Source organism: Phoxinus phoxinus, assembly GCF_949152265.1.
Source record: "Phoxinus phoxinus genome assembly, chromosome: 20".
In the NCBI taxonomy this organism is placed as follows: Eukaryota; Metazoa; Chordata; class Actinopteri; order Cypriniformes; family Leuciscidae; genus Phoxinus; species Phoxinus phoxinus.
In genome coordinates, this window is record NC_136895.1 from 23,910,892 (window position 1) to 23,929,497 (window position 18,606).

The 18,606-nt window shown below is 37.4% G+C and overlaps 1 protein-coding gene and 1 long non-coding RNA gene across 2 annotated transcripts in view; both read left to right on the plus strand.

Moving 5' to 3' along the window:
- Positions 1–17,695, plus strand: part of LOC306988452 (uncharacterized protein) — a 37,901-nt gene extending 20,206 nt beyond the window's left edge. Inside the window, exons 9-12 of the mRNA XM_079593454.1 lie at positions 1,626–1,934; positions 2,329–2,625; positions 15,151–15,465; positions 16,238–17,695. Of these exons, the coding sequence (XP_079449580.1) occupies positions 1,626–1,934; positions 2,329–2,625; positions 15,151–15,465; positions 16,238–16,245 (929 nt within the window). The 3' untranslated portion in view covers positions 16,246–17,695. The remainder of the gene's footprint in view (positions 1–1,625; positions 1,935–2,328; positions 2,626–15,150; positions 15,466–16,237) is intronic.
- LOC306988552 lies at positions 7,059–10,100 on the plus strand. Its single transcript, XR_013795432.1, has 3 exons — positions 7,059–7,143; positions 8,116–8,281; positions 8,984–10,100. It is a non-coding gene; the product is annotated as an uncharacterized lncRNA (long non-coding RNA).
- Positions 17,696–18,606: the final 911 nt, after the last annotated feature.

Genomic DNA, 18,606 nt, shown 5'->3' on the forward strand with positions numbered 1-18,606 from the left:
TTTCCTCAATTTATTAAATGTGAACTTATGGTGTACAACATGATGAATTGATGTAGTACAGGAAATGACTGGCCCAGTTAATCATAAATAATGAGGCAAAACATGATCATCTTCCTGAAATGCTGGCCCTCCACGCTGCCAAAACATCTCTGACCTGCCGAAGCATTAGGTCTGGACTCTACAAGAGCCCTGAAGGTGTCCTGCAGCACCAAGACATTAGCAGCTGATCCCTCAAGTCCTGTAGGTTGCGTGGTGGAGCTGGAGTGGATCTAATTGTTGGTTCAACACATCCCACAGATGATCAATTGGATTGAGATCTGGGGGCGCATTACAGAAAGATCCTTACTTTAGAATCCTATCTTATCGGTTTTGTAACCATGGCAATTTCAGATAGGACCTCATTGAGGACAAAAGCAATTACAAAATGACATTTCTTAAAGGTACGCTGTGTATGAATTTCTCCCATCTTGCGGTGAAATTGTATTTTGCATTCAAACGAATAGTGCTCTCTAGCGCCTCGCTTTTTCAAATGCGTGTTGCAACTATTGTAGCCGTTATGTGCCAAGAAGCTATGACAACAAGTCTTCCAATAACCCTTCATCGAGTTTAACTATACATGTTATGCTGCCTATATAATGAATTACACAACCAAGCAATGAAAAAAAGCTTGTTTCCGGTCTAGCTAGATCCGATGTGGTGTTGTAGTTTTTCTAACGTTACTAGTTGTTGCAACAGAATATGAAAAAACAAATAAGTTTTTTGGGGCAAAAAGAATGTTAATCTCGCGATAAAAAAAATATACGCCTTTAAAATGGGTTTGCGTTAACGCCGGTAATAACGTGTTTAACTGACAGCACTACTGATAACGTATTAGACAGGACTGTTAGACAGATCCATTAGTTCTCTAGGAAACACCCTGGCGGCTAGTTCCTAGAACTATCTATCTGGTGCGAAAGCCCCTATAGAAACTCTGAAGAGTCTGCAGCTACGCAGCCCTATACGCAGCAGAGTGCGATGCACTGTGTGTTGTGATACATTCCTCCCATAACCATAATTAAATGTTTGTGACTTATGCGGCAGTAGACCTTTTGTTGGCTTGGATCAGACAGACAGGATATCCCTCGTTGCCACATTCTTCCATGATCCCTGACGCCCAACATCCTGTTGCCAGTTTATGGTTTGTCCGTCCTTGGACGCTGTTGGAAAATTCTCACCACTGCTGACCAGGAGAACACACACACAAGCCTTGCTGTTTCAGAAATACTCTGACCCAGTCACCTTGGTATAACAATAAGGCCCTTGTCAAAGTCGCTCAGATCTTTATTGCTGCCCGTTTCTCGTGCATCAACACGTTGATTATGAGAAATGATTGTTTGCTTACCATCTAATCTACCCAGACCTTAAAATGTGGCCTTATTAGGAGATGATCAAAGATATTTGATTCACCTGTGACTGGTCATTTATATTTTGGCTCAACAGTGTCTGTTGTATTTGTTAAAAATATATATTTTTTGTAGTTTGTTCTACCAGTACACACACACACACACACAAACACACCTTCAATGAAGCTTTACTGACTCACATGTCACATAATCTCCTAATTTATTTGCTTCCATAATATAAAGTGAAGAAAGTGTCAGCCAAGGAGGGAGAGTCTGTCACTCTGAGGACTAATGCTGTAATACAGAGAAAAGATGAGTTGCTGTGGCTGTTTGGATATGATGACATTGTCATAGCTGAAATCAAAGGAGGGATTGGAAAGATCTCCACATTTGACGTTGCTGATGGGATATTCAGAGACCGACTGCAGCTGGACGAGAAGACTGGATCTCTGGTCATCAGAAACGCCACAACTGAATACGCAGGAGTTTATACTCTGAAGATCATCAGCCATAAAGTGACCAAAATCAAGAGATGCAATGTTACTGTCAGAGGTGAGTATCTCAATCCTTTCTTTTTAATTTGATTTGTTCATTTGAACCAAACACTGCCAAGTGTGAACTAAGATTCAAGTTTCAAAATCTCCCACTGAACTGCATAGTCAAGTAAACAGTTCTGTTGCTGCCTTACCTCCATGAGTATATCATCAGTTATTATATAGAGCAGAATTCTGTAAATAAAGCTAAATTGTACAGTCTTCCCATTTGGATTAATGGTCTTTAAGGCAATATGTAAGGTTGATTTTCAAGCTGATTTTAAATCCCTATCTGAATAATCTTTCTGATGTACTGTCAAACTCTGATGTTCACATGTACACACACTTATATAATGGAAACTTTTTCTCTATATTTCTCTTGTTCTTTTACACTGCTCTCACACATGTGACAGTGTTGACGACAATAGGGATGAGGGGAAAGAATGTGACTCTATACCCTGATACTGAAGTACAGAGAGATGATCTGATCATCTGGACGTTTGGAGATCAAGACGATCTCATCGCTCAACTGACCGGAGAGACCAGAGAGACTTCATATGCTGATGCAGACGAGAGATTCAGAGACAAACTGAAGCTGAACCAGAACACTGGATCTCTGACCATCAGTAACATCACAACTGGACCTTATAAACTACAGATCATCAGCAGCAAGAGGACATCATGCAGGACATTCAGAGTTTTCAATTCTTGTGAGTCTTTTCGATTTCCTTTAAAGAAAGTTTTATTAGTACTATTATTATTACAATACATTATTGCTAAATAAATTAGCTTAATGTATGTCCCCTCCTTGCACCAAATTAAATTAAAGCACGAAAAGCTCTGCAAAAACAACTGAACGAACCAATCTACAACGAGTTTGATTATCAATTAATCAGGTCTGCATACAGTGAACAGAAATCATTCACAAAAGACGTCACTTTACAGTAGTAAAATAATACTAACGTATATTTCTATAGACAAAAGGTATCAGAAAAATACAGGAGGACACGGAGTGAGATGAAAATGCACGATACAAGTCAAGCTAAGAATTCTTTATATCAAGCATTTTAGACAAACTTATACCTTAACACGTCTTCGCCTTTCCCCCGTCAGTTGCTTTGACAGATGTGTGCATATGTTTCATACATATTTCCTCAGCACTAGGGGTGGAGCCGAACCCGAATACGGTATTCGGAAAGGCACAAATAACGTGTTTTTTACAAATACTTATTTTGAACAAATACTTTAAAAAATATTTGTATTCGGGAACAAAAAAAACTTTACATCAAAAAGCTGTGTTTCCTTATGAGACCGCAGTCCCAGCTAACAGGGAACGTTCCCAGAACATTCACTAACGTTCTTTAAAAGTTGTGTAAATGTTAGTACAAAACGTTATTAAAATAATGTTTTCGGAACGTTCATATAACGTTATTAACGTTCTTGTAACGTTGAGAGAAAACGTTCTTAGAACAACGTTCTTGGAACGTCTTTTTGATGTTATTTGTGAGTGATCAAAGTTCTCATAACGTTGATATAAAACGTTCTTGGAACAACGTTCTTGGAACGTCTTTTTGACGTAATTTGTGATTGATGAACGTTCTCATAACGTTGATTGAAAACGTTCTTGGAACAACGTTCTTGGAACTTCTTTTTGACGTTATTTGTGATTGATGAACGTTCTCATAACGTTGATTGAAAACGTTCTTGGAACAACGTTCTTGGAACTTCTTTTTGACGTTATTTGTTATTGATGAACGTTCTCATAACGTTGATTGAAAACGTTCTTAGAACAAAGTTCTCGGAATGTCTTTTTGACGTTATTTGTGATTGATGAACGTTCTCATAACGTTGATTGAAAACGTTCTGGGAACAAAGTTCTTGGAACGTCTTTTTGACGTTATTTGTGATTGATGAACGTTCTCATAACGTTGATTGAAAACGTTCTGGGAACAAAGTTCTTGGAACGTCTTTTTGACGTTATTTCGTGATTGATGAACGTTCTCATAACGTTGATTGAAAACGTTCTGGGAACAAAGTTCTTGGAACGTCTTTTTGACGTTATTTGTGATTGATGAATGTTCTCATAACGTTGATTGAAAACGTTCTGGGAACAAAGTTCTCGGAACGTCTTTTTGACGTTATTTGTGATTGATGCAAGTTCTCATAACGTTGATAGAAAACGTTCTTAGAACAACGTTCTTGGAACGTCTTTTTGACGTTATTTCGTGATTGATGAACGTTCTCATAACGTTGATAGAAAACGTTCTGAGAACAACGTTCTTGGAACGTGTTTTTGACGTTATTTGTGATTGATGAAAGTTCTCATAACGTTGATATAAAACGTTCTTAGAACAACGTTCTTGGAACGTCTTTTTGACGTTATTTGTGATTGATGAAAGTTCTCATAACGTTGATAGAAAACGTTCTTAGAACAACGTTCTTGGAACATCTTTTTGACGTTATTTCGTGATTGATGAACGTTCTCATAACGTTGATTGAAAACGTTCTTGGAACAACGTTCTCGGAACGTCTTTTTGACGTTATTTGTGATTGATGAACGTTCTCATAATGTTGATTGAAAACGTTCTTAGAACAACGTTCTTGGAACGTCTTTTTGACGTTATTTGTGATTGATGCAAGTTCTCATAACGTTGATAGAAAACGTTCTTAGAACAACGTTCTTGGATTGTCTTTTTGACGTTATTTCGTGATTGATGAACATTCTCATAACGTTGATAGAAAACGTTCTGAGAACAACGTTCTTGGAACGTCTTTTTGACGTTATTTGTGATTGATGAACGTTCTCATAACGTTGATATAAAACGTTCTTAGAACAACGTTCTTGGAACGTCTTTTTGACGTTATTTGTGATTGATGAAAGTTCTCATAACGTTGATAGAAAACGTTCTTAGAACAACGTTCTTGGAACATCTTTTTGACGTTATTTCGTGATTGATGAACGTTCTCATAACGTTGATTGAAAACGTTCTTAGAACAACAGTCTTGGAACGTCTTTTTGACGTTATTTGTGATTGATGAAAGTTCTCATAACGTTGATATAAAACGTTCTTAGAACAACGTTCTCGGAACGTCTTTTTGACGTTATTTCGTGATTGATGAACGTTCTCATAACGTTGATTGAAAACGTTCTTAGAACAACGTTCTCGGAACGTCTTTTTGCCGTTATTTGTGATTGATGAAAGTTCTCATAACGTTGATAGAAAACGTTCTTAGAACAACGTTCTTGGAACGTCTTTTTGACGTTATTTCGTGATTGATGAAAGTTCTCATAGCGTTGATTGAAAACGTTCTTAGAACAACGTTCTCCGAACGTCCTTATAATGTTATTAGTATTTTATGAATGTTATATTTAGGCTATCATACAACGTTCTGGGAACATGTTATTTGCTGAACATTCTCATAATGTTAAGTACACTTAACAAATGTGTGCTTCTTAACATTAGTTTACAATTACTAGATTTGTATGACTATATATCCATATAAACATTTTAAACATCACAGTAGTTTATAACACCACCCCAATAAACCAGCACTTATAGCCTATAAATAATTTTATATTAACTAGTGCAAAATGCCGGTGCAAAATACATTTTTGTGTGTGTTTTTAGTAATTGTTGTTTTGGTGTGTTTGAGTGCTCATTGTTACAATTACACAGCAAAAGTTCGGTGACATTTTTATTTGTGTATGGTAGAAAGCAAATACTGATCCTGAAATAATGACATAAAATAAATGTGGAAAATTGAACTATACGATTGAGGGAGCAGGCTACACAGTGAACTCAGAGAAAACGCTATATGCTTGAGCAAAAACAGTTTGTGTATAGGCTACAAATGATGTGAAAGAGATTGTGAACGCATTGAATATGATATGTTTTGTTGGTTAATAGCATAAGCTACTATTACACAGTAGCGATAACATTAAGCGCACCAGAAGTACATATAATATTCAGATGTAAACAGCATAGCTGACTTACAGATTCAGTTAACATCCACAAATGAATAAGCGTGACGAATCAGGCAGCAGGCTACACAGTAACTCAGAGAAAACGCTACGCTTCAGCAAACAGTGTGCGAATAGGTTACTATAATTGATGGCAAAGTGCCTGTTAGGGTTAGGGTTAGGGTTGGGTTAGGCTCATTACAATCACACAGCAAAAGTTCAGTGACATTTTTATTTGTGCATGGTAGAAAGCAAATACTGATACTGACACAATGACATACAATATATAAGGAAAATTTAACTACACGATTCAGGGAGCAGGCTACACAGTGAACTCCGAGAAAAGCTGTGAATAAAATACAATATTCAGAAGTAAACAGTGTAGCTGACTAAATGTTTAGCTGACAGAGTGTTTATGTCAGAATGTTTATTTTTAAACAATTACCTTCTTTTGCCGATATATTTAGCGATATCTTTTGCATTTCTAATCCAAACAACGTCAAACTTGACACTGCACTTACTCGTGCCCATAGCAAGAAACCTGTCAAGTTTGAAATCCATTGGACTAACGGGTCGAGAGATATGTGGTTAACAGTATACAGACAGACAGACAGACAGACAGACAGACAGACCTTCCTGTAATTTATAGATATGCTATTCACATTATGTAAAGCTCTGTTAAATATATTGAAATACATTTTGAACATATATTATTTAAAAAATACATTGAACATAAACCTTTTAAATTGTTCCTCATGTTACATCTGTAAATTGTGTAGGCCTACATATTGTGTATATTTCATAAAATATATCTATGCCTTATCATGTTTAGTTTTTAATAAATGTTTAGCAATTTTATTTATACACCACGTTAACCATTTATATAAAGCTATATAATATTATAGACTATATTACATTATATTATACCCTATTATAACCTATTATAAATGACTTTGTAAACATTGTTTTACACTCAATGCTTCATATTCTTATTCCGTTTACAGTTTGGTGATGGCCACGAGTCTATACACTTAATGTTAACCTCACATTTCAGGATATTTTATTTGATTATCAAATAATTCCCTCCATCATTTCTTCTTTCATGTAAATGCTGCGTGACTTCCACGTATTTTAATGTGCGCGCGCAGTGAACATTCGAGTTGCTTTTGAACTAGATTTGAACTGGAGTTACCATGGAAACGGGCGGGGAGCTCAACTGACGACAAGCAGCAACTCTGTCTCTCACTGTTGGTTTCGCTAATTTCAGGTAAGTTTAGTCCCCAAAATTACACAAATAGTACATAAAAATGTTTCTGACTCATTCTTTCATGTAAATAACACGCTTCCGTTGAATATTTACTTTATAGAAATGGTTTAGTGTCTTCGGGAAAAGTCCGTTAGCATCTCAACTGTTAGACTTTAACAGCTGTAAGTTTAGGCTTTAGGCTTGTAATCTTGATTAGCGATTTTGTAAAGGTTTTGGTGGCAATTTTTCAATGTGAATGGAAGTAAACTAAATTATCTTAAAATTAATTAACTTAAAAGTAGTTATTCACTGGACGGTTAGCATTTCGTAGTTTTCACATGACGGAATGCCCTACAGGAGGGCAAATTGGGGTTTTATAATGCCATTTATGCCTAGTATTATTAACATGAATGTCACGCAACCGCTTAACGTAATTCACAGGTAAGTTAACGTTAATTCCAAGTCAGTTGAATCACCGTTTTCATATTAATGTGCTCTTTTAATTTAACGTTAAGCATACAGCGCGCGCGCACACACACACACACACACACACACGTTACATACAGATGAATAACCTTACTTCAAAAAATGTATATATTCCTTGACAAGCTACTTTTTGTTTTTGTTTTTTTACAAGTGAATGAACGATTTATTTGTCCAAAGGACAAGTACAAGACCAGGGTTAACGTTAATGCCAAGCCCTGGTTTATACATTTTTATAATTTTATTATAATAGCTTCAAAGAAGACCTTTCTCAATGCTGCTATTGTCATACAATGAAAGTATTATATTACTACTTCCATAGTAAGGCAAATTAGTACAAATTAGAAAAGTTTAGCAGGTACACAGAATTTTGATGCACATTATCTTATTTTCCCCTCAATGATGGAAGTTCATTCATTTTCAGGTGTAGCTAATCCTTTACAATGTGTTATTGAACCTTTCCATTGTATAACATTTGTAAGCTAAATTTTAATCTTGTGTGGTTTACAGTTTTTTTCCCACAGAGACTTCCAATGGGACGGGCCTCTGAACTGGCGGATGCGGAGCATCAAGCTTCTACTAGTTCTTCCCCCTCAAGGCCAAAGCATACCAAACAGACATCATCCCATTACAGGACAACCGTTGGATGCATTGACCTCTGAATTGGAGCTCTAAGGTGAGAGAAACTATCCCTGTACTATGCTCGAAGACACAATTTTTGTCAGCGTGCCAGCATGTTGTTGTGGAATGTACTGTTGCATGAGAAAAAAAACACTCCTCACATGTGAAAACACTTATTGCTTTACTGATCACTAACCAATCACATATGGTCAAAGGTCAGATTACCTGTTTTGAACTATTGATGCCATCAATGGACAGAGACCCCACACACACAATTGTGTTCTTTACTGTATTCAAAAGAATATACTTTTGGTTTACATATGTTTATGGTTGTGTTGTATGCTACTGTAAACAACAGTAATGTTTGGCCTAATAAACATGTTATGTTTCTACATTGTATTGGTGTTTAGTGTACTTGTTCCTGCTCTCAGCAGATTACTGTCACTGTAAAACATTGCATTGAAGTGTAGATATAAGCCTATGAAAGACCTTTAGATATAGTGCTTTAGATATAGAACAACAGTGTTTACATGGTATATCCAAAAATGTACTATTATGAAGGAAGTGTTTGCCATTTGATGCAAATGCTTCATTCTGTCATGTGGTTATGGCATTTTGAAATTTATAGTACTCAAAGCACAGTCTAAATAACTTTAGGGTTAACATTTATGGAGTAGCCACACTGTTATTATTAAATGTTTATGAAATAATAATTCACCAATTTTTAGTAACATCAGTCAATCTGTTCTCTTTACAGACGGGGCATGAAGAGGCTGGACCACAGACTGGACCACAGTGCTAGTTTGGCACACCCACACTACTTATATTTAAGGGATAGTTCACCCAAAAATGAATATTCTGTCAGTAATTACTCACCCTCATGTTGTTCCAATCCCGTAAGACTTTCGTGAAATCTGACAGCTGTCTCACTCCTCCATAGGTCACACGCATCACACACATGACCAGCGTCGGCCAATGGTGAGCCTACGTGGTGACGTGCAACACAGATATACTATGTGCAGTTATACTACGCAAACACACTTAGGCCCACGGAGAACATAATGAATAGTGGAATAAAGTCGTTAGTTTACAAAAAGTAATACAAAAAGTATTCTCGTTGCTTGATAAACATATGGTTGAGCCACTGTAGTCACTTGGACTATTTTAACGATGTCTTTAAAGGTGTAGTGTGTGATTTTTAGAGGCATCTAGTGGTGAGGTTTGCGAATTGCAAACAGCCAGTCACTTACGGCCTATCCCTCCCTTCTCAAACTGGAAGGAGAAGCTACGGTGGCCGACGTAACCAGCACATTTCTCCCCACATAGCAAACCCACAACACAGCGAGGGAGAAGAACCACATGAAACTATCCAACTACACATTTTTTCTAATAGATTAGTTTAGCTGGCTAGTATGAACTGTTATGCTGTAGGCTAATGTTAGTGTTTTACGGTCAATACTCAATAGTACTAATCAGCTGATTGTCTCACAAACGTAACCAGCACATTTATCCCCACATAGCAAAGCCATAACACAGCGAGGGAGAATAACTAAGTTACATGAAACAATATACCTACATATTTTACACCACTGACAAGGGAAAAGTCACTTCACACGGTGTCTATGGCTAGCTTCTAGGTAATGCTATGAAACAACAGTTTTCATTTGCAATGTTAAAGTTGGAATACCTGTCCAGCAGTAAACAGGCAACTTCGGCGTCGCTTTGAAAGCCTTTTTCCCTCAGTGAAAGGGAAAGCTTTTCCCTTCCATCAGTGAAAAGCCACACCGATGTTGACCCGTGATTTTTAGATTTACCCTCCGTCGGCTCTTGTCCTAAACAATATCTGTTTTCTGCAGCTTCTCATTCAAGTTAGTGACGAAACACTCTGTAGCGCTGTTTGTTCGCTGTCGGCTACGGTAGAAACATGACGTCACAATATGTCGAGCTTCATAGAAGGGGGTGCCCGCGGTTATGTAGATATAAATGACTGTGTCATAAATGAAGGTAATAAAAACATAACGGTTCATTAAGTAAGGTCTTTATACACCACTGAAAACATAGTTATGGATCTTATATTGCATTTCTGTCAATAGATCCTCAGAAATATTACACATTGCACCTTTAATAACTATTCTGGGCCGGCAAGTTTAAATCCCTCAAGAAGCCTATGGAGGAGTGAGACAGCGCTCAGATTTTATCAAAAATATCTTAATTTGTGTTCCGAAGATGAAGGAAAGTCTTACGGGGTTGGAACAACATGAGGGTGAGTAATTACTGACAGAGTTTTCATTTTTTGTGTGAACTATCCCTTTAAGACTTCCGTTCATCTTCAGAACACAAATTAAGATATTTTTGATGAAATATGAGAGCTGGCTCACTCCTCCATAGGCTTCTAGGCAATTTCATTCTGCCGGCCCAGAAAGTTAGTAAAGACATGTTAAAATAGTCCAAGTGACTACAGCGGCTCAACGTTTATCAAGCAATGACAATAATTTTTGTTGGCCTCTTTCTTGAGCGAGTTCACAAAAGTGCCGCACTACATCGAGACCCATCTGCGTCATCTTCTCAGTTCTCGCTGATCTCGTGAACTCTAGGGCTGGGACAATTAGTGGTCGACCGATATATCGCCCAGGCTGATATATCGGCCGATATAAGGCATTTTTCAAATATCGGCGTCGGCCGATTAGTTTTTCTGATTGGCCGACGTTTTGGAAGCGGGACTTTTATTTTGACGGGCGGCGCTGAGAACACAAGCGCCTCAGAAGAGAACAGCAAACGCCTTTCTGACTTATTTACAAAAGCATCATACTACTACATTCTCTTTAATAAATGATTCAATAACAAATACATTTTGTAACAGTCACTTGTTGCCAGCTTGTGGCGAAACAATGTAATCGATAAATGCGTTATTTTAAGCTGATTTAGGGGCCGATCACACCTAACGCGATTTTGGCAGTGAGAGGTGCCTTTTTTCAATTGATTTCTATGGCAGTGCGCGTTCTGCACGCTGTTTATGCGCCTCAGGCGCCTTGCGTTTTTGGAGTTAAAAAAAATCAACTTTGAGCGGTAAAAGTGTTTTTTTCACTGTCCAATTGAATGAATGGAGAGGCGGGTCTTCCGTTGTAGTGATGAAAGCTACAGTTGCTTTGAACGCCGGAGAGTGTGATGATGGAGGATAAACTTGTGGTGCTCTCGCGGGTCACCAGGAGCTTAAAGGGTTAGTTCACCCAAAAATTTAAATAATGTCATTAATGACTCACCCTCATGTCGTTCTAAGCCCGTAAGACCTCCGTTCATCTTCGGAACACAGTTTAAGATATTTTAGATTTAGTCCGAGAGCTTTCTGTCCCTCCATTGAAGCTGTATATACAGTATACTGTCCGTGTCCATAAAGGTAATAAAAACATCATCAAAGTAGTCCATGTGACATCAGTGGGTTAGTTAGAAGTTTTTGAAGCATCGAAAATACTTTTTGGTCCAAAAATAACACAAAATAAGACTTTATTCAGCATTGTATTCTCTCCCGGGTCTGTTGTGAATCTGCGTTCAGGACTCCGCAGTGACGCTGCTGACGTAAGACGCTGATGACGTGTTATCTGGTGCGCCCGAGCTTCGTTTACAGTCTGAGGGAGACGCACGCTATATTCAAGCTATTCTACATTGTTTGCGTGGATATCATTTTTTTAATGGTGCGTAAATGTGCATGTCGCGGATGAGACACTTTTACAGCGTGCGTTTCCCTCAGTCTATAAATGAAGCTCGGGCGCACCAGATAACACGTCATCAGCGTCTTACGCCATCAGCGTAACTGTGAAGGATTGACAACAGACCCGGGAGAGAATACAATGCTGAATAAAGTCTTATTTTGTGTTATTTTTGGACCAAAAAGTATTTTCGATGCTTCAAAAACTTCTAACTAACCCACTGATGTCACATGGACTACTTTGATGATGTTTATATTACCTTTATGGACATGGACAGTATACTGTATATACAGCTTCAATGGAGGGACAGAAAGCTCTCGGACTAAATCTAAAATATCTTAAACTGTGTTCCGAAGATGAACGGAGGTCTTACGGGCTTAGAACGACATGAGGGTGAGTCATTAATGACATTATTTTCATTTTTGGGTGAACTAACCCTTTAACGACTTCAGGAATCGTAATGTTAACAGAAAGTAAACAAAGTTAATAAAAGGCTGATTTGACGTTTACTTGACTGACAGGACAGCTGTTTCTGTGTTTGCCTAGCAGCCAACATAAAATGCAGTTCACTGCTCGTTCTGTGTGATTGGAACGATCACTGGTGCTGTTCTCTCAGGTTTCATCGAAAATATCTTGATTTGTGTTCTGAAGATGAACGGGGATGAAGTCTTACGGGGTTGGAACAACATGAGTAATTACTGACATAATTTTTTGGTGAACTAACCCTTAAACACAGTTTTCATTTCATTTAAATGTTTACATGAAAATATTTGTAGTTGTTTTTTTGAGCTATAATGTAGCGTTTAAAATGTATGATAATCATATGAAATGTTCTACTTTTTGATGTGATGTAAAAGTGCGCTTATAATTCACATGGTTGTTTTAATAAAAAAATTAAGTTGAACGAATGGTGCAGAATTGTTTTTCTAACCTTAAAATAACATTTCAACATGAAAGAAAGTGGACATTTTAATGTTCTTTGAATGTTGTATTGTTAATAACATTTTGGGAGAAAACGTTGCAGGAACGTTATGCTTACCTTAAGATAATGTTCCAGCAACGTTATGCCAATGTTCCAGCAATATTATTCGAACATTCCGACAACATTATGGTAACCTTAAGATAACGTTCCATGAACGTTATGCTAACCTTAAAAGAACGTTCCATGAATGTTATGCTAACCGTAAGAATGTTCCAGCAACGTTATGCTAACATTCCATCAACGTTATGCTAACCTTAATATAACGTTCCAGCAACGTTATGCTAACCTTAAGATAATGTTCCAGCAACGTTATGCCAATGTTCCAGCAATGTTATGCGAACATTCCGACAACATTATGGTAACCTTAAGATAACGTTCCATGAACGTTATGCTAACCTTAAAAGAACGTTCCATGAATGTTATGCTAACCGTAAGAATGTTCCAGCAACGTTACGCTAACATTCCAGCAACGTTATGCTAACCTTAATATAACGTTCCAGCAACGTTATGCTAACCTTAAGATAATGTTCCAGCAACGTTATGCTAACGTTCCAGCAACGTAATGCTAACATTCCAGCAATGTTATGCTAACCTTAATATAACGTTCCAGCAACGTTATGCTAACCTTAAGATAATGTTCCAGCAACGTTATGCTAATGTTCCAGCAACGTTATGCTAATGTTCCAGCAACGTTATGCTAACGTTCCAGCAACGTTATGCTAACCTTAAGATAACGTTCCAGCAACATTACGCTAACGTTCCAGCAACGTTATGCTAACGTTTCAGCAACATTATGCTAACGTTCCAGCAACGTTATGCTAACGTTCCAGCAGCGTTATGCTAACGTTCCAGCAACGTTATGCTAACCTTAAGATAACGTTCCAGCAACATTATGCTAACGTCCCAGCAACATTATGCTAACGTTCCAGCAACATTATGCTAACGTTCCAGCAACGTTATGCTAACGTTCCAGCAACGTTATGCTAACCTTAAGATAACGTTCCAGCAACATTATGCTAACGTCCCAGCAACGTTTTGCTAACATTAAGAAACCATTCCAGCAACGTTTAGCAAACTGGACATTTCAACGTTTTTAGAACATTTCAAATCAACGTTCCCACAACGTTCTCAGAACATAATTTTGTTAGCTGGGGTGCACGCCCGGATGAGCGAGTGAGTGACGGACACAGGCTGCTCCACACAGCAACAGAGAGCGAAAAAACTCTTAACTCCATCACTATTTTTGTTGAATAGATTTCTGTACCTTAACTGGGTTCCTGAGGCAGTTTATAACTTTCGGGAAGCGGAGTTTGATCGGGAGATTATTCCATTACGCTGCATTATTGACGTCTGCAGTCGGGGGCTCTCATGTTCGCTCTGTTTACGTACAGTAGCTGTTTAGCGCGGTAATTTAGACAATAGGCTGTTGACAGAGTAACGTTAACGTTCGGTTAAAAAGTTTAAAAATGCTTGTGTATTTGTGTCGAATCGTATGCACATGTGGGAGTTATATGGTACGTTTAAGTTACTCTGTCTTTTGCAGACAGCAAGATGTAGGCTGTAGGCTTCATAATGTTCACAATGGTATTTTATTAGTTGTTGCCATGGATGAGGTAATGACTGTTATGTTATTTTCTTTTCAATGACGTTCATTGTTTCATTGCTGGATTTATGGAAAAACATCAACCAATATTGCATATACATAATTATTATAATGGATATAATTAAAGAATACTTACACTATAAAGTAAATTAGAAGGGTAACGCAATTGTTTTTTTTTTTATTTTATCCGAATACAAATACAAATACTTTTCCCCCCTCAACAAATACAAATACAGATACAAATAGCGGCTGCTTTGCACACCCCTACTCAGCACATAACTTACATTTTACGGTTGTATCATTATCTGTAAATGTGAGAACGTCACGCTTATTTCCATTTGCAAAAAGTTTCAATGAACGAGCGGCAGTTTGCATATGCACATCAAGTTAATTTTCTGAATTTGGATTGTACAGAACATGTTTTCAAATTGGGGTCCAGGAACCAATTACGCCAATATAATTTTGGAAACACCAGGATGTCTTTATAACATCTCATTTAATATTGTTCACAGTTATAATACTATATTTATTAAATACAGTAAATTTAGGCTATATCAAGTGACATGAGACGTCAGTTGAACCTGACAGTTTAATATCAGTGTCTGTACGACTAACTTTCTCTGTTTGCTCTCCAGGTGAGTCCGGTCCCAAGACAGTGTCAATGTTGGCGAGAGAATGTTTAGTTTTAATCACTGGTTTGAAGGTAGAAAGAGATGAGAAGGTTGAGTGGAGATTTGAAGATAAAATTCTCACAACTGGAATGAATGGAGACATCAGTAAGACTTTTTACGGTGCTGATGTGAGATTCAGAGGTAGACTGGAGCTTCACCACCAAACTGGATCTCTCACCATCAAAGACACCAGAACCAGCGACACTGGAGTTTATCATCTAAAAATCTGCAACAGAAGCGGAGAGAACATTTGCTGGGAATTCAGTGTTACTGTCAGTGGTGAGTAAATCAACTCTTCCAATATGACTTTTTTATTAGTTAAAAGCACACCGCGGACTTTGTGACCTAAAGAGCTGAAGCATATGAGTTATTTTAAATGATTCCTCAGGTCAATATACAGCGCTTGAAATACCGCCTATGTAAGTTTGGAGAAGACACACCGTCTTTGGACGCACCGCACCGAATGCCTGGAGAACGAATCACTTTACGACCGTCACGTGACCACAAGCTCTGATATGCTCAAGGAGCTAACGCTTTTGCTACTATTTTTCCGCCTGCTCGACTCCTGGCCATGGCTGAGGCAAGGAAAAAGTTTAAAACTGCTTCTGAGGAGGCAAAAAAGAGAAAACGCGAGAGGGATTGTGGATGTCTTCTTGACTTTTGCGATAGTGCTGCGGCGCTTGTGGCCTCTAGGGACGCTCGACGTGAAAGTTACAGGTCTAGCACCCCTAGTGGCCAAAAGTTCTGCGGTGTGCCTTTAAAGTGACTTAAACCATTTCTTTGAAAAATAATCTCTCATGTTGTCCTAAACCTAACTTTATTTCTTCTGTGGAAGTATCGTCTTTTTGCTTTTTTCCAAATAATGAAAGTAGATTCTACCAAGTCTATTAAAGTCATGTTACTTGGTGTGAGATGTAAGATCACTATTCACTCAAGTTCTGAAGGCTAAGTTCACAAATCGTGTTAATTTGTTAGAAAACTTGGTCCTTTCTTGTCATTAGTTTTTATGTCTGACCAGATCTTCCTTTTTTTTAATGTCTTTGTATTTCAGATTCTTGAGGAAACCGATTGAATAATTCTGCAATTGTACTGATGAATGGAGAGGTTCCTGTTGGAGTGAATATGCAGCAGGCCACGAGTCCAGTTTGATGAGAAGACACCAGCATAGGCATTTCACTTTTGTGCTTGGGGGGGGGGGGTTGTTGGAGAAAACGTGTGTAACAGTATAATAGATTTGTGCACTAGCTCTTAACCCTTTAAAAGAATTCTAGGATGGTAGTCTCAGCATGAAGAATATGATAGACTAGGTTCCTTGCAGAGGTGTATAGTCCATGGGTCAGAAAGTAAAAGTCCTGTCATACGTTTATTCCAGCCATGAACTCATCCAGCTTATTCACCAATTAGTTCTATCTCCTGGCTGGAAAACTGTTCTAGTTGGCAAATCCAGGTGATTGGAACAAAATACCGAGGAGAACTTTTACTTTCTGAACCTGGACTTTACACCTCTGGTTCCTTGTTCTCTAAGAAGGTACTGGCCACATCTGTTCTTTATTATATATATTAGTTTCTCTAAATACCCGTTAGAGAACTTTTAACTTTCATCTATTCACCCAATAAACAGGTTTTCAAATCAAAAACAATTATACAGCTGCTTTACACATCGAATGTGGTACTGAAATTTATGTTTCCAACCCAGTGGAATTGCGTCCATTGGAGATAACTGGCGCAGCCAAAAGCTCCATTTCTAAATATAAATAATACTTAAATAGTTTGTGAAAATATTTTACACTGTTTGTATTTTTATTGCACAAGACAGTTTTCACAAGTGTACTATATTTAAGTCACATTGTTTAGTGTTCTATTATTATATAACAAAGTTTCCATTTTCTTTACTTTCTGAGCGTTTTTGGATAAAATAAAAGCAAACCATGCTTAGGGATTGTTAAATGTCGACAAAATTTCATCTGGACATCTAGAATATCCAAGTATAACTTTCTATATATATATATATATATTACATCATATATATATTACTGTGATGTTTAGCATTTCACTTCCCACTTGTAAATTTACTTCCATGATCAGATTCAGTTTTAGATGGTGCGACCCAGTGAAGGGTGATTTGGTTCGCTATTACCCGTGCCACACTTCTAGTTTTGTTCTTGTCAAAGTCAAAAAAGGGAAAATCTGGTCATGTGAAATCTCTTGGTTTATACTGTATGCTCTTTGTGAACTATACCTTTAACACCAGTATTGCGTTAATGCTCAGGTTAATATTTATGCTCATGTTTTTGTGATAAAATCTGAATGTCAATGTGAAAATGTGATTTGAAATGCCTTTGTATTCATTCTTAAGTACTTGCCTGATAAATCTGCATTATTGCACTTACAGTAAATCTGCACTTACTCAAGTCTTGTAGCAACTTAAAGAAATGTGTGTTGTGCCTTTGATAATTCACTGTTGTAAATTAGTATTATGCCCATTTGTAAGTCATTTTAAATAGACGTTTATATAAAGATATTCATTTGTGAATGAATGACAATGAAGAATTTCACTCCCCTGAAGAAATCCATGGTGTTCTTTTATATATCTGTGTTAAAGAGCGCGTTAATGAAGATTATTGCTGTATACAACTAATCCGTCTTCCCTTAATTTTTAATTCGGAGGCAAGCGTCTCTATCGCCGTAGCAACAGTTTTCGGAACTTTTCAAAGTTAGTGCTTGCTTTTTAATAATCATCTGAAACTTAGCAAACTATCAAACTGACAGCTCTAGTAAGATGAAATATTGTACTCTGTCATTGAAATGCATGTACCTTAATTAAACTAATAATCAATTAAAAAGGGATTTATGCCTGTATGTCATTACCCTATTAGACCAGCAGTTTGGAAAATGGATGGATTTTTTTCGTTTCATTAAATTAGTTATTATTATATTATTATTTTTTATCTATAGTGTCATTGTAGCCTATCTGCACATGGCTGACAGATGTCAGTGTTGTTGAGATTTCTGGTCTGGTTCCTGATGCTGTTGAGAACACATCTGCGGAAGTGTATTCAAGTTGCATTGTTTAGAATTTAAATAGGCCTGTAGGCCTATAACATAAACAGGTGTGCAATTTTAGCTTACATATCTAAACTATACTGCAGAACATACACAACTAAACAGTATCAAATGTCAACATTTGCAGGCTAAGTCACAGTCGATAGTAGGGTAAAATTGTACATTTTGCCAGTTGGTTGATTGATTGAAGCAAGCACATAAGAGCTACTTTGATAATGTTTCTGATATTAGTGATATGTTGAGAATCCAGGAGAAACCACCCTAATAACAATCAGAAAGTTTAAACACGTTGAATTTTAATAGCAGGTCTGGCCTAATTCCCTCAGATTCATTTCCAATGGAAAGTTTCCCCTTTGC